The sequence below is a fragment of the Phyllostomus hastatus genome, unplaced genomic scaffold (genome assembly GCF_019186645.2).
Source record: "Phyllostomus hastatus isolate PE091 unplaced genomic scaffold, TTU_PhHast_1.1 phas_contig_40, whole genome shotgun sequence".
Classification (NCBI taxonomy): domain Eukaryota; kingdom Metazoa; phylum Chordata; class Mammalia; order Chiroptera; family Phyllostomidae; genus Phyllostomus; species Phyllostomus hastatus.
Genome location: NW_025333872.1, coordinates 6,574,450 through 6,601,463, shown reverse-complemented (window position 1 = coordinate 6,601,463; position 27,014 = coordinate 6,574,450). Strand labels below are relative to the sequence as shown.

The 27,014-nt window shown below is 49.1% G+C and overlaps 1 protein-coding gene and 1 non-coding gene across 2 annotated transcripts; one reads left to right on the top strand and one right to left on the bottom strand.

The window, feature by feature from the left end:
* The first annotated feature begins 8,891 nt into the window (after positions 1 to 8,891).
* Positions 8,892 to 27,014, top strand: PRPH2 (peripherin 2). The gene is made up of 3 exons (XM_045842566.1): positions 8,892 to 9,721; positions 20,612 to 20,858; positions 25,047 to 27,014. Exons 1-3 carry the CDS (start codon positions 9,141 to 9,143, stop codon positions 25,257 to 25,259), a joined length of 1,041 nt encoding a protein of 346 aa, XP_045698522.1. The 5' UTR covers positions 8,892 to 9,140; the 3' UTR covers positions 25,260 to 27,014.
* On the bottom strand, positions 18,199 to 18,305 carry LOC123822380. Its single transcript, XR_006786331.1, has one exon. It is a non-coding gene; the product is annotated as a U6 spliceosomal RNA (small nuclear RNA).

The window sequence follows — 27,014 nt, the reverse complement described above, 5'->3', positions numbered from 1 at the left end:
CCCACAACCTAGGCATGTGCCTGGACTGGGAATCGAACCAGTGACCTTTTGCTTGCAGGGCAATGCCCAACCAACTGAGCCACACCAGGCAGAACTGAAGATATTTAATTAATGCAGTATGATGATAGAGCAGGATTAAACAAAATGACTAATAGCAGAGAGTGTAGAACTCATGAAGAAATCCATGCATGAATGAAAAACATTTATGATGAAGCAGTGCAGACTATGGGTAAAAGGAGAGACTGTTCAATAAATGATGTGCTAGGAATACTCATATGGAAGAAAATTATATTTCTTCATCATACTACACTCAAAAATCTATTCTGAAAACATTAAAATCGCAAGGAGAAAAATCACAAATCTTTTAGAAGACAATGGAGAATAAAATCTTTGTAGATATAGGGCAAGGAATAATTTCTTAAACAAGCACTAACTGTAAAGAAAAGATTAGGCCCTGGCTGGTGTGGGTGGCTCAGTGTGTTCAATGCCGGCCTGGGAACCAAAGGGTCACTGGTTTGATTCCCAGTCAGGGCACATGCCTGGGTTGCCGGCCATGTCCCCAGTTGGGGGCACATGAGAAGCAACCACACATTAATGTTTCTCTCCTCCTCTTTCTCCCTCCCTTCCCCTCTCTCTAAAAAATAAAATAAAATAAAGAAAAGATTGGAAAACTCTACTATTAAGAACTTATCACATTAGGCTCTATGAAGAATTTATGATCTTCAAAATATACCAAAAAGAAAGTGAAAAGTCAAGTGACAAATTGGAAGAAAATCATTTTAATACATATAATGCCAAAGAAATATTATATAAGAAATATAAGAAAGTTCCACACATCGATCAGAAAAACATCAACAACCCAAATTAAAGATGGGCAAAAGACTAGAACATACATTTTACAGAGGAAGCACAAATGGCAAATAAATGTATGAAAAGGTATACACACTCATTAGTAACCAGGGAAATACAAATGAAGCCACAATTAAAACCAGGGAAATAAACATTAAACATTCTGACTTAGTAGTAAGAGCTGGAGAGGCTACGAAGCACAGATTCACTGCTAGTGGGAGTCCCAGTCGGGCTGATCACTTCGGAAAGCGTTTGGCATTACCCCGTAAAGGTGGAGATTCATACACCCTACTTCTCAGCAGTTCCCCTCGTAGGCCTACACCCTAGAGAATCTACTGCTCAGCGCGAGGCATGTACAAAATGTTGAGAGTAGCTCAACATAAAAGCCACACTAGAAATCATTTAAAAAACCCACTGGAAGTTACCCACGCGTTAACAGACAGGAGATTGGATCACATGTGGTATGATCCACAGATGACAATGAACTGTAGCTGTATGCAGCAACATGAATGATTCTTAAAACACATGTTGAGTGAAAGAAAAAGAAGATCCTGATACGGTTTTCTGAAATCTCAAAAACAAGCAAAAGTACATATGTAGGGGAATATTACATGATTTTTATGTGAAAAGAAAAGCTAAGGTGTTCAGAATAGTGGTTATATCTGGGATCTCACCTCCTCCCACATAGGGACGCCCCGTCCTATCAGATTGGAGTTTCACCCTTAGGACTTTAACCTTAATTCCCTCCATATAGTTAACAAGTTATAGTCACTTTGGGGTTAGGGCTTCACATGAATTTGGGGGGACTCAGTCTATAGCAGAGACGACTGTGAGGGGAAGAATATATGTAGGTGCAAGTTATGTGTGATATCTGAGGTGGGCAATGAGTGAATAATTCATGATGATGATTTATAATGTATACGTTATGTATATTCTTTGTATCAAAGTTATATTTAATCATAAAAATTAATGTACATTTATGATTGTGGGTAAAAAAGTTTTAAAAGTAATGTTTGGGGGAAAGCCAGAGCAAAAAGAATATTTGTGATATGATTCTATTTACGTCAAGTTTAAAATCATGCAAAAACTAAATGATATATTATTTAAGCATGTATGCATAGGCGGTAACACTAAAGAAAATCAAGAGAAAGATAAATACCAAATTCAGGTCACCCCTGGGAGTAAAGGAGGAGCACCCAGATTCTCTAGGGTGTAAGCCTAAGAGGGGAACTGCTGAGAAGTAGGGCTTCATGGGTTCTGATGATATTCTATTTCTTATGCTGGGGGAGGGAATACAGGTGTTCATTTGAGTGCTATCCACCATTCTCTTTATGTATGACACACTTATCAGAAAGAATGAGAAAAGGAAGGAAGGAAGGAAGGCAGGAAAGAAGGAAGGAAGGAAGGGAGGGAGGGAGGGAGGGAGGGAGGGAGGGAGGGAGGGAGGGAGGGAAAACAGTGGAGGGTAAAGGGAAGTCGGGACGACAACCAGGGGTGAGAGGCTAAGGAAGCAAAAGTCAGTCAGTTATCAAGGAGCTGGCCTGTGGCTCCTTGAATGGGAGGTCTGCAGAGCTGATCTCTTGAGTTTCTTTATTTTTAAAAAATTGTATAATTTTATCATTTCATCCCATTATTATAATAGCATTAAAGGAATTTCAAAAGAAAAAGAAGTCACTCCTAATTCCATGAACTTGTTCTATTGTATTTATAATGGATTTGTAGCATCTAGACTCACCTCCCGTTGGTCCCGCAGGGAGCAAGGAGGCTGTTGCCCACCCTCCACCAGAGATTCCTTAGTCCTTTCTCTGCAGGCCGCTCTTCTCTGCTTGTTCCTCACCACTTCCTGCCTTGCTTTACACTCGAAAGCTGTGGCCTGGGACACTTCTTCTCTGTCTGTCTGTTTGTTTGTTTGTTTGTTTGACGCTTCTAAATAACTTAACATCCTTGAGGATTCTTAGTCTGAGAGGTGAAGTCCCCCTTCCCCTTTCACGGAGGCCATTCTCTTTCTGGCCACCAGGGGGAACCCATGGACTTGCCACAGGCTCAACTCTGTCCCTATAGGTCATCTGAGGAGAATGAGATCGGTGTCGAATCCAGTTTATCCTTATTTATAGAGCTGTTTTAAAAATTTGGTTGCTGGTTTCTACATCAAATCTTCCTTTCCTTTCCTCTGATTTTCTGTTGTCCTCATGCACCTCCTAAAAGGTTTTCTGAGATAGCTTCTTAGTCGTCATATCCCTTTTCTCCCAGGGTTACTGGCTTCAGATTTTGTGTACCTGAGATATGAGTCTGGTCATACTTCTAAACGTTTTCTCTTGGGGGGAAGAAAGCTCCAGAGACTGTTGCTACATTTTTTCAATATCTTTGATGATGAAGAGTTGAAATTCTTTGAAAGTTCAAAGCTACTGGGAGCCAAGTCTTAGCTATCAGAAGAGGGAACACCCTGGGTAATATTGTTTTGGACATAAAATGCCATTCAACAATAAACTGACAGAACAGATTTCCCCATGTAGCTCAGAACCTGGCCTTGGAGATCACTGCCAAATCGGAGTCCAAACTCGGGTTGAGCAATGGAATATGTGTTTCTTTAACGTGACCCTTTTCCCTTCTGTCTGTCTACTTCCTTCCTTGAACACTGACACCCTTAGAACATCAGATTCTGGCCCACATCAAACAGTCTTCAGAACAAACCTCAGGCCTGCTGACCACAGACATAGAGTTCAGTCAAGCGAACGGTACCATCTTGACTTCAGCAGTGTTTCAGCCCCAGGCTTATGGGAGCAGAATGTTCCTACAGACCACAGCCTCACGAAGCCAGACAGAACAGTGCCGTGGCTACCTCAGGGCCCCGCCAACACAATGACCAACTGTTCCTTACACTGGCCCCAGCCAATCAGTAGAGCCCACAGCCCCAACTCCTTTGGCCGCCATGACTAATGGTTTTCCCCTATAGAACCCATCCCCTGGCAGCAATTGAGGAGCCAGGTCTTTGAGCACTAACTTACCTGTGACTCCGAGCTTGGTGCCATTTCTTCAACTTATAAACCCTTTCTTTCTTGGCTGAAAACTCCTGTTCCCCACTTTAAAAATTTATTTTTTGATTTTTTTAGAGAGAGACAGAAACATCGATTTGTTGTGTCGCTCATCTATGCATTCATTCATTGATTCTTGCATGTGCCCTGACTGGGGATCAAACCCACAAACTTGGCACATTGGGACAATGCTCTAACCGACTGAGCTGCCTGTCCAGGGCTCCTGTTCACTTTGATGTGCACAGGCAAACGGACCCCTTTAGTCCAGTGACACACTGGAGGAAAAAACCTCCTGTCTCGTTGCTTTGTTCTCATACGTCTATCTGTGGACGTATACTCCTCCGGTTTTCTCAGTGATTTGGAGATCTTAAAGAATGTGTGCAGGTGCTGAATCTGATGGAAGAAATGCACGTAGGGAAAGAAAGGAGATTGCACCTTGGAGATTTGACCCACTTACTGCCTTGAGCTCATGGGCGCTCTTTCTAATTATGAGGCATTCTTTGGTATTAAGTGGACATGAATTGGAGGGCAAGATTGATTTATTATAAAACTCCTTGTGCTTATGCACAAGCTGTTCTAAAAAGTGGAACTGCTGAATCACTGGGAATGTGCTTTTTAAATGTTAATAGGGATAAATAAATTATCTTAAAAGGCTACAAAATTTACAGTCTGAAGAAAACAATCCAAGTAAAAAGTGCTGGACAGACACCTCACGAAGGAAGATACATGGATGGCAAATAAGCACGTGAAAAGATGCTCCATGTCTTACATCACAAGAGGAAAGCAAATTCAAGCAACAGTGACAGGCTACTACACACCTATTAAAATGGCGAAAACGCAGAGCGCTGCCAGCAGCAGATGCTGGTGAGGGTGCAGAGCAGCGGGAGCTCTTGCTTATCGCCTGTGGGGCTGCACACTGTACAGTCTCCTGGGAAAACAGTTTGGCAGTTTCTCACTCCACTAAACACAGTCTTACCATATAATCCAGCAATTATGTTCCTAGGTAATTCACACAAAAACATGCACACAAATGTTTATAGCAGCTTTACTTACAATTGCCAAAAATCGGAAGCAAACCAAGATGCCCTTGAATAGGTGAATGGGTAAACAAACAGTGGCACATCCATGCACTGGAACACTACTCAGCTAAAAATGGAAATGAGATACACCTGGCTGGTGTGGCTCCGTGGCCTGAGAGCCAGCCTGTGAATCAAAGGGTCACCAGTACGATTCCTGGTCAGGGCACATGCCTGGGTTGTGGTTCAGGTTTCTCTCCCTCTCTGCCTTCCCCTATCTAAAATAAATAAATAAATAAAATAAAACAAAAAAGAAATGAGATATAAAGCCACAAAAAGACATGGAGAACTGTTAATTGCATATTGCTAAGGGAAGAAAACAAGTCTGAAAAGATGACATACTTTATGATTTTAATTATAAAGGCAAAAGGAAAAGGCAAAATTATACAGATAGTGGATGCCTGGAGTTGGGCAGGGAGAGTTGGGGGATGAGTAGAACACAGGGGTTGTTATTAGATCAGTGAGACGACTCCATGTGATACTGCATGATATGCTAACAAGTGGGGACGTGAAGGTGTGCATTTGGCGAAACCCATAGAACTGTATAACACAAAGAGTTAACCCTAATGTAACTATGGGTTTTAGTTAACAATAATATATCAATATTGTTTCATCCATTGTAACAAGATAAGGAAAACTGCTTGGAGAAAAGAAGATTATGAGAACTCTGTACTTCCTGTTTAGTTTTTTTTTTATAAGTCTAATGCTGCTTTAAGAAATGAAGCTTATTTCCCTGGCTGGTGTGGCTCAGTGGAGTGAGAGCCCGACTGTGAACCAGGGGGTTGCTAGTTCGATTCCCAGTCAGGGCACATGCCTTGGTTACGGGCCAGGTTTCCCAGTAGGGGGCACATGAGAGGCAACCACACACTGATGTTTCTCTCCCTCTATTTCTCCCTCCCCTGCTCTTTCTGAGAATAAATAAATACAACCTTAAAAAAAAGAAATGAAGCTTATTAAAATAATGATAATAATAAATTTACAGACTCATCAAGAATATATATATCTACTTTTATACTATCTTTGTTTTCACTGTTTGGTGACAGAATTTTGACAGATGTTCAATGTGATGGATCCATTTTGGCATTTTACTACTGTTTTGTTTTGTTTTGGTTTTCTACTCCCCTCCCGTTGTTCCCCATTTTTAAAAACTCTTTCTGATACTCTTTTCCTCACTTACTCTCTCCTTAGTCCCTTTATTTATAAGCATTTACTCACATGACACCAAAATAAAACTATGCTTTCACAAGTCTCACTCAGCTTTGAACTCCTTCATGCTAAGACTTGAACTTACTAAGTTTTGGACCAGTTTCTGGCCAGTACCTGGTACAATGCTTGGTTGGCCCTGACAGGCAACACTGAGTCTCTAGCTCTCCCCTTAGTTCATTTGGAAGGTCTAATGTGAAAGTGAAGTTAAGGCACACGCTGCGAATTAGTGGCCTTTGGGCCAAAACAGAGTCTGTAGGTGTTTCATTTAGCCAGTACAACATTTTGAATTGTTTTGATTTAGTTGTCATTATGAAAACATAAGGCACAACATTATCTATTGGGAAAAGGGATCTTTTTATTTTTTACTTTTTAAAAGATTGTATTTATTTATCTTTAGAAACAGGGGAAAGGAGGGAGAGAGAGAGGGAGAGAAACATCAATGTGTGGTTGCCTCTCACATGTCCCCCCACTGGGGACCTGGCCCGGAACCTAGGCATGTGCCCTGACTAGGAATCGAACTGGTGACCTTTGGGTTCACAGGCCGGCACTCAGTCCACTGTGCCGCACCAGCCCAGGCAGGACAGTCTTTTTAATGAACGGTGCTGAACAAAGTTAGACCCTTAACCTAAAATCATTTACAAAATTTAACTCGAAATGGATCAAGACTTCAACATAAGAACAAAAACTGTAGTGCTTTCTCTCCCCCTCCCCCCGTGCTCTCTCCCCCCAGAGCACGCCCCTTTGAGTCTGTCTTTTCAAGTGTGCTTTCTGAAGCTCCCAGGGCCCTTCATCTACCTCTGTGACTTGTTTCCTTAACCCATTTGTTCTGTGGCTCACTTGTGCTACCTTCACAACTTTCTAAATAAACTTTCTCTTATTAAAAAAAAAGAATGAAAACTATAAAACTCTAAGAAGGAAACACAGAGGGAAAACATCATGACATTGGCCTTGGCAATGATTTCTTGGTTATGACCCGAAAAGCACAGGCAACAAAAGAAAAAAGTAGACATTTTGGACTTTACCAAAATTAAAAACTTTTGTACATCAAATAATACTATCAAGAGGGTAAAAAATCAACTACAAATCATATATCTGATAAAGGATTACCATCCAGAACATATGAAGAACTACTACAACTCAACAACAAAAAATTCAGCCCAATTAAAAAGTGGGCAAAAAACTTGACTAGACATTTCACCAAAGAACCCACTGCGATGTCAATATGCACACAGAAAGACATTCAGCATAACTAATCATTAGAGAAGCGCAAATCACAGCTGCAAGGAGACACCTCCTTATATTCCCTAAAGGCTAGGGAATTCCATTGTGGATGGAAAAGGGGGTTCTGTGTAAAACTGACATGCGCAATGATGGAAATTAACCTCACAGGGTGACCTGATCATAAATTCCTAACTGGGCAGGTCATGGTGAGTAGTCACACCCTGAGAATGACTTTTTTAGAAAAGGAGTATCTTTGACTGAGGCAAGCCCAGTCCATTGTTCTTGTGCATCTGGGTTAACATGAGACCGGACAGGAGCCTGGCCTGGAGCAGGTCTGCCTCGGGCTGGCTGGTAAGTGTGTGGGTTCTTGAGTTCACGCACGGAAGATTTCACAGCACGAGTCCAGGTGACTTTGAGAGTATGTTTATTACAGCCGGGGACAGTGAAACAGGAAGGGCTTAGGGTAGAAGCAGCAACAGGAGAGCCTGGCCTGGGCTGCCTTGGCTCCCTGGGAAGTCAGAGAAAGGGGGGCTTTGGGGATAGTACCTGGGGTCAGCCCGGGACGAGCTGCTGCTGCCCACTGCTCCCCAGGTTGCAAGTCTCCTGGGGATACTTAGAGTCTAGGACATGCACACATGTTGAGGGAAAAGAGGGAGTAGGGGAAGGTGTGGGTATGTATGTTCCTGGGAGAGAGAGGGTTTATTATTGTTTTAGTTTGCATTTCCATGTTTTTTACTCAGATGGAACATGTTTTCCAGATTGTTGGACTTTTCAAGTTCCTTTATTATAAATAGTTTGTTCCTGTCCTTTGGCCTGTTTTCCCAGTTGATTGTTAATCTTTTGATCGTGAAATTGTGAGAGTTACAAAAAAAAAAACAAAACAAAAAACCCTTACTGCCATGACTGGTGTGGCTCAGTGGATTGAGCACCAGCCTGTGAACCAAAGGGTCGCTGGTTGGGTTTCCAGTCAGAGCACTGGATGCCTGATGCAACCCAGATGCCTGGGTTGTGGGCCAGGTCCCTGGTAGGGGGCATGTGAAAAGCAACTACACATTGCTTTTTCCCTCTTTTTCTCCCTCCCTTTCCCTTCCTCTAAAAATAAAAAAATAGAATCTTTAAAAAAGACTTGCTTATTCATTCTTTTTGGTTGCTGTTTACGTATTGCAAATGTTTTCTCATAATCTGTCACTTTTCAACTGGAATAATGATGTCTTTTGTTCACAGGAAGTTTTGAATTTTGAAGGAGTTTTAAATTTTGGCCTGGAAATGTGCTTCCGGGGAGACCTGTGGTCTGAGCCAGACTCAGATCAAGCCCCTTGCTCTGGCCGTCTTGTCCTTTCCCTCCTGGTTCTCCAAGCCGAACCCTGCTCTCTGCTCCAGCGTGTCCACGGAGGCGCCCTTTGAGCATGTTTGGAAACTGGCGAGGCTTTATCTAATGGGATAAACCTGGCTGAAGAGATTAGCAAGAAGTCTCAAGTATCCCACTTTTAATCTGCTGCCTTCAGGCTGTCCCTTCTTGGCTGGGAAGGGAGCTGCAGGACAACACCGAGGACTGGCCCTTCATGAGCTGTGACTACTGAGTTAACGAGGGTCCCAGGCGAGGGGGTCAATCAACATGGGCAGCCCCCAGAGGAGCTCCCTGCAACTCGGACTGTCTGCCCCCTTCCCACGGCCCTGAGTCTTCAGGCCCTGAGCTCGCTAAGGTCACCAGAGGGAGCTGCGCCGTGGGAGGCTGCCCCACCTGCACCCTGCGAGCATGGCGCTGCTGAAAATCAAATTCGACCAGAAGAAACGGGTCAAGTTGGCCCAAGGGCTCTGGCTCATGAACTGGCTCTCCGTGCTGGCTGGCATCGTCATCTTCAGCCTAGGGCTGTTCCTAAAGATTGAGCTTCGGAAGAGGAGCGATGTGATGAATAATTCAGAGAGCCATTTTGTGCCCAACTCCTTGATAGGGGTGGGGTTCCTGTCCTGTGTCTTCAACTCTCTGGCCGGCAAGATCTGCTATGATGCTCTGGACCCTGCCAAGTACGCCAAGTGGAAGCCCTGGCTGAAGCCATACCTGGCCGTCTGCGTCCTCTTCAACGCGGTCCTCTTCCTGGTGGCCCTCTGCTGCTTCCTCATGCGAGGCTCCCTGGAGAGCACCCTGGCCCACGGGCTCAGGAACGGGATGAAGTACTACCGGGACACGGACACGCCCGGCCGGTGTTTCATGAAGAAGACCATCGACATGCTGCAGATCGAGTTCCGATGCTGTGGCAACAATGGCTTTCGGGACTGGTTTGAGATTCAGTGGATCAGTAACCGCTACCTGGACTTTTCCTCCAAGGAAGTCAAAGAGTGAGTGGCCTCCCGACCCGGGATCAGAGCTATGCGGGGACACGGAAGCCCAGTGCCTCTTCCTCCCCTTTGGGTGGTCTCTGTGCACAACTTATTAATGCGCATGTGAGGATGTGCTTGGTTGGACCATATGGAGTTGGCAATATTCTAACATTTTGACCTATAAAGATGGCAGCTTCCTATGGTTCGACCTGATGTTTGGCTGCGGTGGGAGGAAGGTGCCAGGTCATACGAGCTGCTGGGGTGGGCGTCCCCGGGGAGGAAGACCCAGCCAGGAACGTGTGTCTGCTGCACACAGCAGAAACTGGGCGTGTGTGGAGCACAAATGCTGAGATGTTATTTGGCTAACTTACTTGTCTCATTCACTCAACGTACACAGATTCAGTTCCAGAAGCTTAAATTTTCTCATTAGCTCCTTTTCCCCACACTCTGGACCCTGAACATCTGCTCTCAAAGTGTCTGTCCTTGGCTGTGGCAGAAAGAGCAGGGGCCAGGCAGTCAGGAAGTCTAGGCTGTGGTTTTGGCTCTGTTGTTAATAATTAGCTGGTGGCTGTGGGTAGGTTTGGGGCCCCCGCTTGCTCGTCTTTTATTTTTTTTTAAGATTTTATTTATTTTTTAGAGAGGGGAAGGGAGAGAGAAAGAGAGGGAGAGAAACATCAGTGTGTGGTTGCCTCTCACATGGCCCCCACTGGGGACCTGGCCTGCAACCCAGGCATGTGCCCTGAATGGGAATTGAACCAGTGACCCTTTGATTTGTAGGCTGGTGCTCAACCCCCAGAGCCACACCAGCCAGGGCTACTCATCTTTTGAATAAAGACACCGGAATAACCTTGGAGGTCACTTCCTAGCTCTGCCTAGAGCCTGGAATACAGTACGTGCTCACTAAATGTTTACTTCTTAAGTCATAGTGGTACAACACAATTAAGTGTTCCTAAGGTATTCTTAGCATGTGTAAATATAAAATCCTGAGGTGGGACGTCGGGAGGTGGTGAGAAAGGGGGTCTCGCCCTTCGAGCTAGAGGCTCAGCTCGTGTGCTGACGCACGCACCGCGTCCTCCCCGTAGACCCACCATCATGGGTCTCCCGTCATTTTCCAGGGAAAGGGCAGCCTGCCCTGAGCCTCCTCTTTCTGTCCAACCCGACCTGTCCCCTGGCTGAGCGAGAGGTTCAGCTGATCATCCAGGAGAGTTTTCCTGTGAGTAGGGCTGGCGAGTCCAGGGGACTTGCACACAGGGTGCTGGGCACCCTGGCAGCGGGGCGCGCCTGAAGCCCGGACGCCCCGCCAGTGCACGCGGAAGGCTGCACCTCAGATGGCAGGAAGTCAGACTGAAGGTCCCTCACTGCCAGGGTTTTCTTTCCTTTCTTTTTTTATTGATTGATGAGAGAGAGAGAGAGGCATTGATTTGTTGTTCCACTCATTTATGCACTCAGTGGTTGATTCTTGCACGTGCCCTGACTTCCGCCTTGGCGTGCTGGCACTGAGCTACCTGGCCAGGGCTGGCATTTTATTTTCTCTCCGGGTGGGGATTACCGCTACAAATCCCTGGTCAAGGAGACATTTGTAAACTGCTCTGCCCTTCCTAGGACACAGGCCTGCAGAGGGAGCACTAGGAGGCATGGCCTGTAAAAGTTTCCGGAGGAGGATGTGAAGCCAGAGGGACAAGCAGAATTCCTGGGGGTGGGGGAGGGGAGGGGGGATGCCGATTCTAGAACCAGCCTTTGTGAGCAGGTGAGGGCCTGTGTGTCTTTCCCTGCCATTTTCCTTGATTGCCTTCTGCACAGGGTCAGTCCTTAGAGACACTTTAAAGTCCCTCTGTAATCCCCAAATCCCCTCTTGGCCCAGAGCAGAGGAAATCCCCAGGCTGTCCCAGTTAGCATATCCACAGTCCCGGGCCAACAACGAGCTCAGGGCTCCACACCAGCTGGACGGTGTGAAACTATCTTAACCCCACTGATTGAGAAAAAAGTGTCTATTCCACACTCAAAAAAACTGGTGACATTAAGAGAAACAAAAACAGGAAAAGAAATTTGAGTCACTCTCATCCACAACTAAACATCACTAGCTTGAGTGTTTTTCACGTCCTCCTACTCTTGCTAATATCAATAACACACAGAGTAACTCGGGCATAAACACAACCGAGTGCCCCGGTCTGTGATTTGACAGTATAACATTTACATAGTGTTCAAAGCGATCACTTTTCCCAGCATTGTTGAAATATAATTGACAAATAACATTGTATAAGGTGAAGGTGCACATGGTGTTGATTCAATACATTTTGCAATGATCGCCACCATAACCTTAGCCAACGCCTTCATTGTGTCACGTAATTACCTTTCCTTCCTGAAGTGGACGTGGAAGACCTACTCTCTCAGCGACTGTCAGGAAGGCAACACAGTCTTGTCAACTGTGCCGCTGTGCTGTACGTGAGGGCCTGGAGCTTGCCCGCCTGACAGCTGGATGTCGGTGCACTCTGACCGCGTCCACATCCCCCCGGCCCCTGGCAGCCGCCATTCTAGTCTCTGTCCCTGAGCATTTGGGCTTTTTAGGTTCCATATATGAGTGCTATCATACAGTATTTGCCTAAAACGGTTAGACTTCATGGTTGCATAATATTCCACTGAACTAGTGGACACAGGCAGGCATTTCAGTTGTCCTCATTTGTTGCTGGCTTCCTCAGCAGCATCCTCTGGGCTGGAATTCTGAGGAAACGGAGGCAGACAGAAGTAGGGCTGGGACCTCGCAGGCAGGCAGGGCAGGGGGGCAGTGTTATCTGTCACTAAGATCTTTTTTAAAAAGAATTATTTTTTCCCTTTTTTTTCTCCTTACCAAATTTGGATGAGCAAACAAAAGCCTTGACCCTGAGGACTCTGGGAGGTGATCCCAGGAGCAGCGAGCTGCTCAGAGGATGGAAGTCTGGGAAAAAATGCATCAGGAGTCTTGAGTGACACGGGTACTGGGTGTGGGCAGTGTCCGGTGCCCATGACCTCTGGTCATGTCTGCAGGCTCTGCCCCTGGAGCGCCCTTCCCACCCAGTGCAATGCACAACTCGTTGGACTGGGCTAGAGAGAGCTGAGGTGCTGCCCCTCCAGCACTTCCAGCCCAGCTTCCAGGAGCAGGAGCTGGGCTCCTGCCGGTTTCCCCAGGGCCTCCCTGGACTCACCCCCCTGCCATGGAGCTCGTGGCCTCAGCAAGCATGGGGGGGGGGTGGAGTTGGTTGAGTTGTGGAGATTTCTTAGGAGAATCTTTTTTTAAAAAAAATATTATTTATTTATTTTTAGAGAGAGGGGAAAGGAGGGAGAGAGGGAGAGAAACATCGACGTGCGACAGAAGCAACGTCCATCTATTGCTTCTCGCACGCCCCTAACTGGGAACCTGGCCCGAAACACAGCCATGTGCCTGAAGGGGAATCGAACCCGCGACCTTTCAGTTTGCAGGCTGGTGCACTCAATCCACTGAGCCACACCAACCAGCGCATTCTTAGGAGAACCTTTAAGATTAAGGACTGTTTCTAAAGCCTCCTGATCTAAACAATGAGATCAAATAGGAACAATTAGAGATTTTTATAAGAATTTACAAGCTTTTTGGTGGCCCTGTCCCGGGCAAGCAGCCCTGTGGCACACTTCACCTCCAGCCTGCCTGTCACTAGGCTGCCAGGCAGTTCGGGAGGGAAAATGTCCTCATGTGTCCTGTACAAAACCTCTCCTGGGGTGGGGGGTGGCGTGTAATTGTTTTAGGAGTTGTCATCTTTATTTTATAGATGAGAAATCTCAGCCTCAGAGAGACTGAGGGACATGCAAAAGAACTCAGAGCAGATTTTTTTTTAAAAAGCAGCTTTATGAGATATAATTCACATTACAACTCACCCGTTTAAAGTGGGCAACTGAATGGTTTCTGGTACATTCACAGAGTGGGTGTGCAACCAGTACCACAGCCAATCTGAGAACATTTTCATCCCCTCAAAGAGAAACCCCACGGCCCTTGGCTTTCGCTCCCCGGCCTCCTGGGGCCCCGCCCTGAGGAGCCTCTCCCCCACTTCCTGTCCCCAGAGCCTCCCTGGTCCGCACGCCTCACTGGAGCAGAATCATGTAATAGTTGTCCTTTTGGGTCTGGCTTCTTTCACTTAGCGTGACGCTTTCAGAGTTCTTCCAGGCTGCAGCAGGTGTCAGAACTTCCCTCCTTTTTAGGTCCGAGTAACACAGGCCCCACTGCCTGGGGTGCCAGGTTTCAGTGCCCCCCCCCCCAGTCCCCTGTCCTGTGAGACCAGTGATGCTAACGTGCACCTTCGTGCAGATTCCGTGGTACACAAATCTTGGACTTCTGACTGACCGAAACCTCTGATCCTCCAGACCACTTCGGGGGTGGAGTGGGGACAGTGCCTCATTGTCCTCCCTCTCCCCGTCCCTCTCTGCCTGGCTCGCCACTTTCTTCTCCTGAGGGACAGTGGACGGTGTTGGCAGACATGATGGACAGCTCTGAAGGACATCTGTGGGTAATGACTGGGTCTCGGATAATCGGGGGAGCCCCACCAGCACCAGACACAGCCTCCCTGTGGCTGTGCGCTGACCTCTTGCTTCTGTGTTTACCAGCCTGGGGGTGAGGGGCGGTGTGTGTGTGTGTGGGGGGGGGGGATGGGCAGGGGGGACTTGGAGGGAGGAGTGAGTCTAGGAACTCTGAATCTTCAAAGCTAGGTCTGGATTTGTAGTTCTCAACCAGTGCTTTTAGTTTCTGCATTTTCAACTTTTATTGCAAAAAATTTCAAGCATTCACAAAAACAGACTATAATGAATTCTGATCACCGAGGTTCAACGAATACAAACATTTTGCCTTTCTTGTCTCACCAACACAGATCCAGGACATCATTTCCCTTCGCCTGCAACTGTCTGAGGAGGCATTTCTTTTTTTTCAATCCTCACCCGAGGATATGTTTATTGATTTTAGAGAGAGGGTTAGGGAGGGAGGGAGAGAAACACCGACTGGTTGCCCTGAACCCACCTTCTAGGCACGTGCCCTGAGCAGGGGTCGAACCTGCAGCCCCTTGTTGCCCGGACAACGCTCCGACCAGCTGAGTCACGCCAGCCAGGGCCTGTGGGAGGCGTTCATTAGGGCGGTTTGTTTGTTTTGCTTTTTTGTTTTTGTTTAACATGTACACATTACTCACATCAACAAAATTAACATCAATACCATCTAATACCCAGACTCTGTTCAACGTTCTCTGACTGTCTGAGAATGTCTTTTCCAGTTGGTGTGTTCAAATCGGGATGCTCAGTGAGCCCACACCGTGCACTCGGTCGGTCAGTCTCCTAGGTCTCTCCTCCTCTGTAACCGTCACCTTTCTCGTGCCGTGTGTGTCTTGGAGAAACTGGGCCATTGGTCCTGCAGAAGTCCCCTCATTCTGGAGTTGGGCAGCCACAGCCAAGGGGTATCTTGTAACTTATTTTCTGTCCCCAATTTCCCTGACAGGCAGCAGCAGCCAGGGCCCATGTGTGGCTGGATGTAGGTTCCGTTTTGGCAAGAACACTGCTGAGGGCGCTGCTCTGGGCACTTTACTGCATCACACAGGGAGGAACGTGAGGTCTTCAGCCCATTTATAACAATTCCTTTAATAGTTTCCCATGTTCAGGATGGGCAAAGCATCAGTGTCTTGGGTCAGCGGCAGGCATGAAGGAGCTCATTGGCCTGGGCACCAGGACTGTCCGCCAGGAAGGCCTGGCCTGGGATCTCGCACTGAGGGAAGAGCTGGCACCAGACTCTCTCACTTAATGGTCCTACAAGGGAACCCTCTGGCTGCAGGCATCTGCTCACTCACCTGAACAATTTATAAACATCTCAAGGAGTCTAGACCTTGGCTAGAAGCTCCCTGAGGGCAGGGTGGTGTCTCCCTCAGGATAGGGCCCAGGTCAGTATGGGGGAGGCAGGCCTGGGCCCCCAGCCTGGGACTTCTTGGGGTCCCACCTCTGGCACCAGCCCTTGCTCCTGCCAGAAGCATTGTTGTTTACTCAGCGCTACCCCGGTTCCAACCACAGATTAAGGCGCCACACAGCCTCCTAAGACAATGCCAGGCAAAGACGGCTCCTTAGGGAGAGAGCTGGCTATTTATGGCAGAGTAGTTCTGAGGCTGCAAATCTCGCTCTGCTCAGGCTCAGCAGGGCTTGTAGGGGTCTTGGTTACGAGAAAGCCTGTGAGCCAACCCAGTCTCCCAGGGCCATGTCACATGTGACTCGGGAAAACCGTAACGTCAGCGTCTTCCTGGAAACGCCAGCACCGTTTAGTCAGTGAGTCAATGCCTCAGTGAGGAGAGCCACATGGAAATGAGCATGGCCGAGGACAGGGGGAGGCAGGAGTGTCACTGTTAATGAGTTAGATCCCAATGGGACACTAGCTACAGACACCTGCGGAACCTTGGTGACAACCTCTGAGAGCCGCAGTTTTCTTATCTGAGAAATGACAAGACGAGTAGCTGACGCAGCTGTGGTGGAGATTAAATGGGATAATGCACGCAGAGCACTTGGTACACTGCAAGTGCTGTATAGTATTTCTTAAAAAAATATATTTTATTTATTTTTAGAGAGAGGGGAAGGGAAGGGAGAAAGAGGGAGAGAAACATCAATGTGTGGCTGCCTCTCACACCCCCCCACTGGGGACCTGGCCTGCAACCCAGGCATGGGCACTGACTGGGAATCGAACTGGTGACCTTTTGGTTCGCAGCCTGCATCCAATCCACTGCGCTATACCAGCCAGGGCTAGCATTAGTATTTATTTGGTTGGGTAGGCGCAGATATAAAGTCCTGAAGGTGGTAAGGGGGGACATGAGAAGGGGGAGACACAGCACTGCCCTCAGGGAGCCCCAGTCTGAGGGGAGACATGGCCTTCCGGAAGGCCACCGCAGGCTGAAGAAGGATCAGACTACTGGCTCTAGCCCTCAGAACTGCAGGCCTGGCCTCCACTTCAGATACACGAGGCAGGTCTGCAGGCTTTGCCGCAGCTTAGGGACACCTGGAGATGCTAAAGGATAGGGCATGGTGGACAGGAAAGAGCTGCTGGGACAGGGGTCATGGGAGGGAGAGTCACACTTTCTTAGGAAGTTTAGAAAAGCCAACTGGCAGGAAAGATCTGAGAGACACTGAGGAAAGTCTGAAGGGAGGAGGCGCCAGCTGCTCTGGGCTGGTCCTTCCCCTTCCTGTGTGGCTTTGGGCAAGGCCCTGCCCTGCCTTGGGCCCACTTCCTGCTCCGTGGAACAACCTGGTAGTTTTCGAGGTCCCACAGAAATGGCCTTAACTGGGGAGGAGCCAACAGTCTTTGGGGGCCTGGGTCAAAGTGCATCCCTTGCATTCTCATTTAAACCTCCCCACAGCCCCTGAGGGGCGGGGGGTGGTTATCCCCACCTCACACAGCTCCGAGAGATGAGTCAAATGCAGATGGCAAGTGTGAGGTGCCGGGGGACCCTGGGAATGGCCCATGTGGGACACTACACTGGGCAGCTTATCCGTCAGGAAGAGGGGTGAACAGCACTGGGGGTTAGACACCCTGGCCTTGAGGAAGTTGTGTCAGGGTTGGTCTTGGGGTGAGAGGCTACTGTCTGCTCAGCTGTGCCGGGGCTTCTGGCCCCCGAGAACGGGGCAGACGCTGCTCATGTGCAGTCAGTAGGGCTGGAGTGAACACGGTAGCAGCTGCTTCTGTGGGCTGACAGATGTCCAACAGGCCCCACTGCAGCTGGTGGTGAGCTGTCCTCACAGCTTCTTCACAGTTGGCAGAACCCATGCCACCCACTCAGAAGTGTCACATTGCAATGTGTCACATTGTCACAGCCGCTCCCTGAGGGCACAGAAAGCAAGTGGAGTCTCTGGTTCTGAACCCCACACACCCCTGGCCCATGACCGTGTTCAATGCCTACTTACCATGTACCAGGCACTCTCTGAAGCCTTTTTACCTGTATCCTTTCATAGGATCCTTCTGTCAACTCCATTTTACAGGCGAGGAAGCTCAGGTTTGGCGAGGTTAAGGAACTCGTCCAAAGGGATAAACTGGAAACAAACCCAGACAGCCCGCTCTCATCACATGGGCTGCCTGTGCACTCAGAGCCGCCTGTTCCCCAGGCGGTGGGTCCTTTCCATGGAGTAGAACTCAGTGTGGAGATATGGTCGTCACAACCTAAGCAAGGACTGTTCTGGAACCTAGGAGGCGACACTGTATGAAGCTTCCATAAAGTCTCAATCATACTGGGTAGCAAAGGGCAGTTCACTGGAAAAAAATCACAAATGGATTTTTAAAAAGATTTATTTATTTATTTATTTTTTAGAGAGGGAAAGGGAGGGAGAAAGAGAGAGAGAAACATCAATGTGCAGTTGCTGGGGACCGTGGCCTGCAACCCAGACATGTGCCCTGACTGGAATCGAACCTGCGATGCTTTGTCAATCCACTGAGCTATGCCAGCCAGGCTATAAATGGATTTTTTAAATTATCTCAAGTTTTATCCAGTAAAAATGTGGAATAGCTCACGAATCCGCATGTCAGCCTTGCACAGGGGCCATGCCAGTCTCCTCTGTATGGTTCCCACTGTGGAGTGTGTGCTGCCGAAGTGAGCACCACAGATGGCTCTTAAACATACTGGGAGATACACGACTTCACTCGTAAAGACAAAAATGGGAATTAAAACCACCCTGAGAGACTACTGTTCACGGACCAGCTTTCATTTCTCTGTCACCAAACCTGTGTGGGTTTGGCCGGGGCGGGGGGGGGGCGGGGCGCGGGCAGGTGCTCTCACGCGAGGCTGGTGGGGTGTGACCGCCCAGCCCCGAGGAGAAGTAGTACAGAAGGGTCCGGGTCATTGCGGACGGCCCCACCCCCTGACGCAGCAGTGCCTCTTCCAGGGGTTTGCCCTCTAGACACAGTCACAATATGCAGAGGACCCAAGTCCATGTCTGTATTACCGGGAGGCCGGGAAACCCCAAACACCCACCCTGGGGCAGTGCCCAGTACCCTGCTGACCATCCGCACGATGGAGACACCGTGCGGCTCATCGAAAACCTGCGAACACCCCCACTGACATACACAGCATCACTAAGCTACTGTTAGGGGGGAAAAGCACGTTTCAAATAGCATGTACACGACGCTGCCGCTGGGTAAAAAACAAACCAACCAACAGCACAGACGTGAACATCTGCAGGGTCCGCGTCTGCCCGTCCCTGCACGAAGCCTCCTGGAAGGACGGACCCGCCGGCCACCGCAGGGGACTGCAGGCCTGGGGAGAAGAACGGGGGTGGGGGGTGGGGTGGGGGGGTGGCTTTATTGCATTAAGCAAATTTTATTTATTTATTACTTTATAAAGCAAATGTTTAACACATTAAGTCATTAAATGATTTTTTTGGTAGAAATTTCTCAAGAAACAAATTCAAGACGAAAATTCTTCTAAGAGGTAACAAAATAATCTCTCACTTCAATTCCTTCTCATTAAGATGACTTGCCTCTGTGAAACAGGACGTCAGCTGGGCAGGTTCACTCTCTTACCGAGATAAACGGCTGTGTGACAGCTGCTATTTTGTGTTGTTGCTGGACGAACGTGACTGGGGTATGTTGCCGTAGTTGGATCTGAAAGAGTCCAGCACTGCTGTCTTCAAGAGCAGGTGCGGACGCGTCGTCAGCACCTGAGACACCCAGAGTGGTGCCAGCACCTAAGACGCCGCAGACCGGAAGGAAGCCGCCTGTGGGAGGGAGGGAGTCTGCCCTCGTCAGTTTCTGGCACGCGCAGCTGTGTCTCCATCCTGGGGCTGGGGACACGCTCTTTCTCTCAGGAGTTTCATTTAGAAACTAACGGGTTTTCACAGCAAGTTAATACATTAAAATGTAGAAAAACTGGTAAACAAAACAATCGGGAGATTTTATTTAGAAGCTAAGCACGAATATCTTTTTCTTTTAGGGTGTAATTATTTCAATGCATGTTGTTGAAAACAATTTCTATTTTAAGCAAGTACAGGCTTTCTATTCTTGTGTTGTAAAAGTCTGCCACTACTATGGAATGCATCACTCATGTGCAACTTACAAAAACCTTTTCTTACTTAAGACAGTACGTACACAATCAGATGCACTAATCCTAAGTGAGCAGCTTGACAGGTTCTGACACATGAAGATCCTGGGTGACCTCGCTCGGGTCAGGCAGAGCATCCCAGCCCTTCGGATGGGGGGGAGAGCTTTCATTGCAAACATGTCTCCTGTTTTTGAGTCCCCAACTCACATGGACGTATAAAGCGCTCTAACCAAATATACACATAAGTACAGAAATTCAGAAGTCACGTGGGCTGCGTCCTTTAGGTAAGGAAGGAGCCCCCACCCACTCAGATGGAGTTCACGCGGACGTGGAGTTGAGCGAACTGAGGGCAAGGACTGCGCCTGTCTCGGGCTGCACCCCCTGCACAGGCCCTGGAAACACCTGCTGAGCAGAACTGACCTGGCCGGGGGGGGGGGGTGTCTTGGCCCTGTGACTTGAAAGGGAGAGATGAAGCTGGAGACGGGGCTGGGGCCAGGCTGATGGCCACAAACACTAGGCAGAGCCCTGGTCCACGGTCACTGCCTGTCCTGTTGCTCCAACCAGCCTGCCATGGTTCTGAGAAATTGTTGCATGCTAGGGGACTGGATGGCCTCCACGTCCCCTCTTTACTGGCTTCCTGGTTTATCATCTGTCTCAGGCTCCTAAGGTCCAGGAAGGCAAGGACATTGCTTCTCTAGGGTCACTGCTCTATCTTCAGTGCCTAGAGCAGTGACTGGCACATAGCAGGTGCACAGCAAATGTTGAGAGCAAATGAATGAATGAACAGTGTAGGTGGGGGATGGGAGGCATTGGTGGCTGGTGAAAAGTCTGAGGAGCGCCCCCCTCAAGCTGGCTGTTTCTCCTCCAGTCGCATCAAGAGCAACGTGGACGGGCGGTACCTGGTGGACGGCGTCCCCTTCAGCTGCTGCAACCCCAACTCGCCACGGCCCTGCATCCAGTACCAGCTCACCAACAACTCGGCACACTACAGCTATGACCACCAGACGGAAGAGCTCAACTTGTGGGTGCGAGGCTGCAGGGCCGCCCTGCTGAGCTACTACAGCAGCCTCATGAACTGCATGGGCGCCGCCACGCTCCTCGTCTGGCTCTACGAGGTATGCTCCTGGCCCGGGTGGGTGGCAGGGGAAGAAGGAGCCACTTGCTCTATTTGCATTTAAATTGGTGGAGTTGGGCCTGGAGCACCTGCCTCTCTCCCTGCAGCCAGATCCTTGCCTGGCTGTGGGTCGTGAAGGCCAAGGCTTAAATTCCAGCTCCTCCACTTTCTGTTTCTTTTTGTGTCCTGTCACTTAAAAAATAATTCATTGAGCCCTGGCTGGTGCAGCTCAGCAGACTAAGTGCCAGCTTGAGAACGGAAAGGTCACTGGTTTGATTCCTGGTCAGGGCACATGCCTGGGTTGCAGGCCAGGTCCCTGGTCTGGGGCACGCCAGAGGCAACCACACACTGATGTTTCTCTCCCTCTCTTCTTCTCCCTTCCCCTCTCTCTAAAAATAAATACAATCTTTAAAAAATAATTCATTGAGGTGAAATTCATAGGATACAAAATTAACCATTTTGAAGTGAGCAATTCAGTGGCATATAGTACATTCACAATGTTGTACAGCCACCACCTCTGTCTAGTTCCCAAACACCCCCACCACCCCAGAGAGAACCTCGTGCCCACTAAGCAGTCACTCCCTGTTCCCCCAGCCCCCAGCAGCCTCCAATCTGTGGCCTGTCCTTGTGTATTTACCTAATCTGGGAATTTCATATAAATGGAATCATATGAGGCCTGTCCAGAAAGTATCCAGCCCCATAATAAAAAAAAATAGAGACATTTATTGAAGAAGACACAAGGAACATTGTACATAGGACAATGACACCTCAGTCCCCTTCAAAGTAGGCACTTTGGGACCTCACACAGTTCTCCCAATTGCCATCAGCTGCCCTGTTGTATTTTCTTGAATCTCACTGATGGTGTGAAATCTCTTCCCTTTCAAAGGTGATTTTAGTTTCGGGAAAAGCCAGAAGTCACAGGGAGCTGAATCTGGGCTGTGGGGTGGGGGCTGAGTCACCTGGGCGATTTGATGTTTGGCCAATAAACTCTACATGAGACGATGCATGAGCAGGTGCATTGTCATGCTGAAGCTGCCAATCACCAGTCACCCATAGCTGCATTCTGAGTCATTTGAATAGTTTTCTCGGAGGAATGTTCAAACTTAAAGCAACATTTGATGCAGATTTGTTGCTCTACTCACTCAGTCATTTTGAATGCGATGGCCACACAGCACACATGCTCACTCAAGTGTACTTGTGTAAGGGGGGTGCTGTCTACCGCCCCCACTGACTAGTACCGCAAAGTTGTCATTGTTCCCACGGGCACGTTCCAGTCCACCCTCCTTGGCTGCATTGCTGGGGCTGTGAGCTAGCCCCACATGCACACCATTCTCATTACAGTAACAAACGGCTGGACTTTTTTTTTTTTTAAAGATTTTATTTACTTATTTTTAGAGAGGGAAGGGAGGGAGATAGAGAGAGAGAGAGAGAGAGAGAAAGAGAAACATCAATGTGCGGTTGCTGGGGGTTATGGCCTGCAATCCAGGCATGTACCCTGGCTGGGAATCGAACCTGGGACACTTTGGTTCCCAGCCCACGCTCAGTCCACTGAGCTACGCCAGCCAGGGCTATGGCTGGACTTTTTATGGACAGAACTCATACACTAGGTGACCTTTTGTGTCTGGCTGCTTTCACTTTGCATGTTTTGGAGGTTCATCCTGTGCCTCCACTTTTTGATCTGAAGCCTTGGAAAGTTATGTAACCTCTCTGTTGTGGGGGGCTGGCAGCGCTTAGCTTTGCGACCACTGGGAGGCAACAGGAGATGATAGGTGTGGGTGAACATCAGTAAATGGGAGCTACGTGGACTCACACTTCTCTGGAAATGTTAGTTGCCATTTACCTGTTATTCTAATTACTTGTGGCTTCATCTCACCTCAGTGGTGAAGTTTAATTCCTCTCTGTAGCTACAGGGCTTACAATGTAGCAAGTCCTTAGTGAAAGCTGAATTCACTTATTGAAGAGATTGTGCAAACCTAGCTTGCTCTGGGCGCTGTCCTGGGTGCTGAACAAGAGTGTTGATTAGTGAGTGGTAGTGAGAGGGTGACTCAGCTCCTGCTTTGAGCTGAGAGCAGGATATCAAAACTCCAAATTCCAGATGTACAAAATCAGAAACATTAGGTGGGGAAACCTTCCATCAGAGAAGATTCACTGAAAGGTTCTTTAAGTAAGTTTCTCTTAGTGCTATGGAAATTCTCATGTAGCTGTGCCCTCAGCTGAGAAACCCCACTTCTAACTCACCACATCACACTAGCAGGCCTGCACTCCCTGGGGGCATGGTGGGGGGGAGTGAGGGCTTCTTTTAATTGAGTTGAGACAAAGTCTTGGGAATGAGTGTGTAAAATTAGGAGAGAAATTTAGTGCTAGAAGGCTGCAGTTCCGCTAGCTGCCTCTCCTCAGTGCACCCACTTTCCAGGAATCTAGATGATGCATAAGGTGAGAACCAGCTCACTGTGAATGGGGAGCTTGAATTCCCGACTTTAACTGGAGGCCTTTGGTGGACAGAGCTTTGTGATGGGCATGGAGGTGGCTGGGCTAAGACAGAATCCTGCCCCGAGCCTTGCCCTCCAGGGCTTCAGGACCCAGTAAGGAGAGGACATCTAACTCATGAACCTCAGGGAGAGCAATTACCAAGTGCAAAACTCAGTGCAGCAGCAGGCCTCCTTCGGGAAAGCAGGAGGGGATCTCAGTGGGTGCATGCACAGCTGGAGGGCTTCCAGGAAGAGGTAGGTTTTTCCACTGTTAAAAACATTAAGCTTTTACCCTAATCAGATGGCTCAGTCAGTTGGAGTGTCATCCTGTGCACCAAAAGGTTGCGGGTTCAGTCCTTGTCCAGGCACATACCTAGTGTGGGTTCGATCCCTACTCGGTGCATGTACGGGAGGCAGCCAATCGATATTTCTCTCTCATATCAGTGTTTCTCTCTCTCTCAATGTGTCCCCTCCTTCTCTCTATAAAATCAGTAAAAAAACATATCCTTGAGTGAGGATTTAAAAAAACACAAAAATTTAAACTTTTAATTGAAAATACCAATAACAAAACTCTAAAACTCTATCAGTTACTGTTACCACCTACTACCATAGTTGTGAAATGTCCCTGGAGCATTTGCTCAGCAGATGTTTGCTGAGGCCCTGCCGCCAGCTGCTGCTGTCGTAGGGCCGGGACGCTGTGTGGACGAGACGGGTCAGGGCGGACCCTGCCCCACCCCCCCGGGGGGCACCCTCCAGTGGCAGGCCTGGTTGTTTCAGAGTCTGCTGTACCCTAAAAGGAGAAGGGTAAGACAGCAAACCAGAAATTTACGTAGAAACAAGTGACTAACACAATATGTCATTAGACAATTCAAAACAGGACTCACTACGCTGACTAATAACTGATCACAGCTGACACTTCTACGCACCCTCACTGCACCAGGTGCTAGGTCCCACACGGTCTGAAGTGCCACAGCACACAGGCGACACTTCATCTGAAAACTCGAAAGCCAGATGAGTGAGCAGAGGCTTCCTCGTCATGTGGCTGGCTGAATGCCAGAGCTGGGACCTGAACCCGGGCATTTTGGCACCAGGGTGTATCCCAGTGACCACCAGTGAACAAATCCAAACGGATTATCCACTCACCCCTGTACCACCGAAGAGAACAGAAGTACAGGAAACCACGTAGCACACTGTTTGCAGAAAAGGCGGTCACTTTTTAATTCCTTCCAGCAAATAGTGAACACCCCGTATGCACCAAATAATGTGTTTGGAACGGGAGCAGGGAGCAGGGAGGAGGAGCCCAGGCCCACTGCCCGCAGGACTGGAGAGACCTGAGGGGAAGGGGAAGTGGAAGGAGGAGCAGGGACAGGCACCGAGGGCTGAAGCTGAATTAACAGACGAATGCAGAGAGGAAGGACATTCTAGGCACAGAAACCAGCACATGGCACAGGCTGGGGAAGAGAAAGGCTGGCGTGTGGCGGGACCCCAAGAAGCAGAGGCTGGCCAGGAAGGGGGAAAGGGTAGATGAGGTTGGACAGGGGCAGGTGTCCCGACTGCCCAGGCCAGGCGGAGGTGGCAGGCCCTCCCCGACCTGGCTCGCCGGAGCCCGCCTCATTTGAAAGGCCCCACCTATGAACAGGCCAGGGGTTCCCATGGTTTCCTGAGCTCCAGCCCCCAGCTCCTTCTCCCAGATCTCCTCTAAGTCTCCTCTCCCCCACCAGGTGACCGTCACAGTTGGGCTGCGCTACCTCCACACGGCACTGGACAGTGTGTCCAGCCCCGAAGACGCTGAGTGTGAGAGTGAGGGCTGGCTGCTGGAGAAGAGCGTGCCGGAGACCTGGAGGGCCTTCCTGGAGGGCCTGAAAAGGCTGGGCAAGAGCAACCAGGTGGAAGCCGAGGGCGCAGACGCAGGCCCAGCCCCAGAGGCTGGCTGACGGCCCCAGGGTCCCTGCCCTCCCCAACACGGAGAAGCAGTGGACTCCAAGAAACGCGGACACTCCCCCTCGTCCAATCTGAATCTCCCAAGGAGAGCGGCCACCTTAGAGATACTCTCCTTGATGGTGGGATTGAAAATTTAGAGTCCCTAAAAGCATTTGGCAAACACTTGTTGGAGGACTGACTCAAAATAGGAGTGACTGAGCCCCCAGGCCCACTGCTGTGGACAGGCCCTCACGGTGGCCTCTCGGCGGATGCCCAGGCCCCCACCCGTCTCTCCCCAGCACCTGCGTTCATTTCCACCCTGAGGCTACCGGCCACATCTGAGGTCCCTGGCCCTTTGATGAGCCTGCCATCATGAATTCCACGCTGCTTCATCCCACATCCAAAGCGTCATGAGGTACAAAAGCACAGGAGTCTGAAAAAATGTACTGGCCATACTGTCATTAAAAAAAAGATGCCAAGGTTGACAGGTCAGCCATCTTATTTGTTAGATGGTGGAAGGTGGGGAACAGCGACACTCATTCCGAGAGTCATGGGCTCTCCAAAGCCCCGACAGCTCAAAAGAGGAGTTCTTCCATCATGGGATGCAAGAACTTCAGGACCGGGGATTATTTCCTGCCGCCGGAAATGCAGTTCAAGGCCTGATTTCATGTGTCAATCACATGCCCTCACTTAGGCAGGAGTGGGCCCCGGCTGGAGGAAGTCCAGGCACCTCGGGGGCATTCTGGCTGCAAGCCCTCCGAAGGCCTGGACGACGCCCCGGCTGCCTGTCTGCGGCGGCACTGGTGGGAGACGGCTGCGCTTCTGCGGAAGAGGAGCCGCGGTCAGACCGGAGTCCACCCTCTGGAGACCAGGCTCACCTCTTGGGGGGCGCGGGGATGCCGTGGACGACGCTAACTGTCTGCAGTGGAGGGCAGAGTCCTCTGGGGTGTCCCCCTGTTTCTATCCCCAGAGGGCCGACCGCCAGTGCAGTCCTACCGGGTTGCCTCTTCGTTCAAGGAGACTCTGAGACAGCCCGTCTTCCTGAGCTAGCAACCGCAACGAAGTTTTCAGTTCCTTCAGGAAAAGAGAAAGGGAACTTTTTTTTAGTTGAAGGAGAGGATGATTTCAGTACCGTCCTGAGTGTCCAGTGTGGAGATGGTGCAGCCGGGGGTTTGTTCTGGGGCTCTGGTGCTCCCAGGGTTGAGACCCATCAAAGGTGTTTGGACGGAGTCAGGCTTTGGTTCAGGGTTTAATCTGACTCCGGAGTCTCCCTGAGACCAAGGAAGATCCCCACTGACGATGCTGAGGGAGTCAGCTGCCTCGACGGATGCTCCGGAGCCCTCTTCGCGCCCAGGAGCGCTGCGGACCGCTGCGCAGACGCTGCTCTGGGCCACGTGTGTAACTGTGCTGTTAACAGCTGTACAACAGAGATTAAACATTATATTGTATGCAAACCACTTTTGCGCATTGTATGAAAATGCCTGTCTCAGCCTATTCGACAGCAGTGTGTCACCGGGTCCCCAACTCTACCGCATGTTTTAACAAGGCCTAACCTGACTCTGAAAGGAGGCACTGTCCACGATCAGGCAGCTGGGTTCCGACGGCGTCGGAGTCACCGCTCTCCCTCTCTTGCTTTCTTAACCTGCAAAAACAGTGACTGGCCGGTTATCCGAGTCGTCTCAGTATTTTGCCTCGGCCAGAGCTGAACTGGTCTAACATTTTAATATGTGGTATCTTAATTTAGTGATATAAGTAAAAATTCCAAAACA

Bases quoted from the DNA above. Each gene is read 5' to 3' on its own strand.
- PRPH2 (XM_045842566.1), top strand. From the start codon at position 9,141: ATGGCGCTGCTGAAAATCAAATTCGACCAGAAGAAACGGGTCAAGTTG. The intron at 9,722-20,611 runs GTGAGTGGCCTC...TTTCTCCTCCAG, and splicing joins TCCTCCAAGGAAGTCAAAGA to TCGCATCAAGAGCAACGTGG. The intron at 20,859-25,046 runs GTATGCTCCTGG...CTCCCCCACCAG, and splicing joins TCCTCGTCTGGCTCTACGAG to GTGACCGTCACAGTTGGGCT.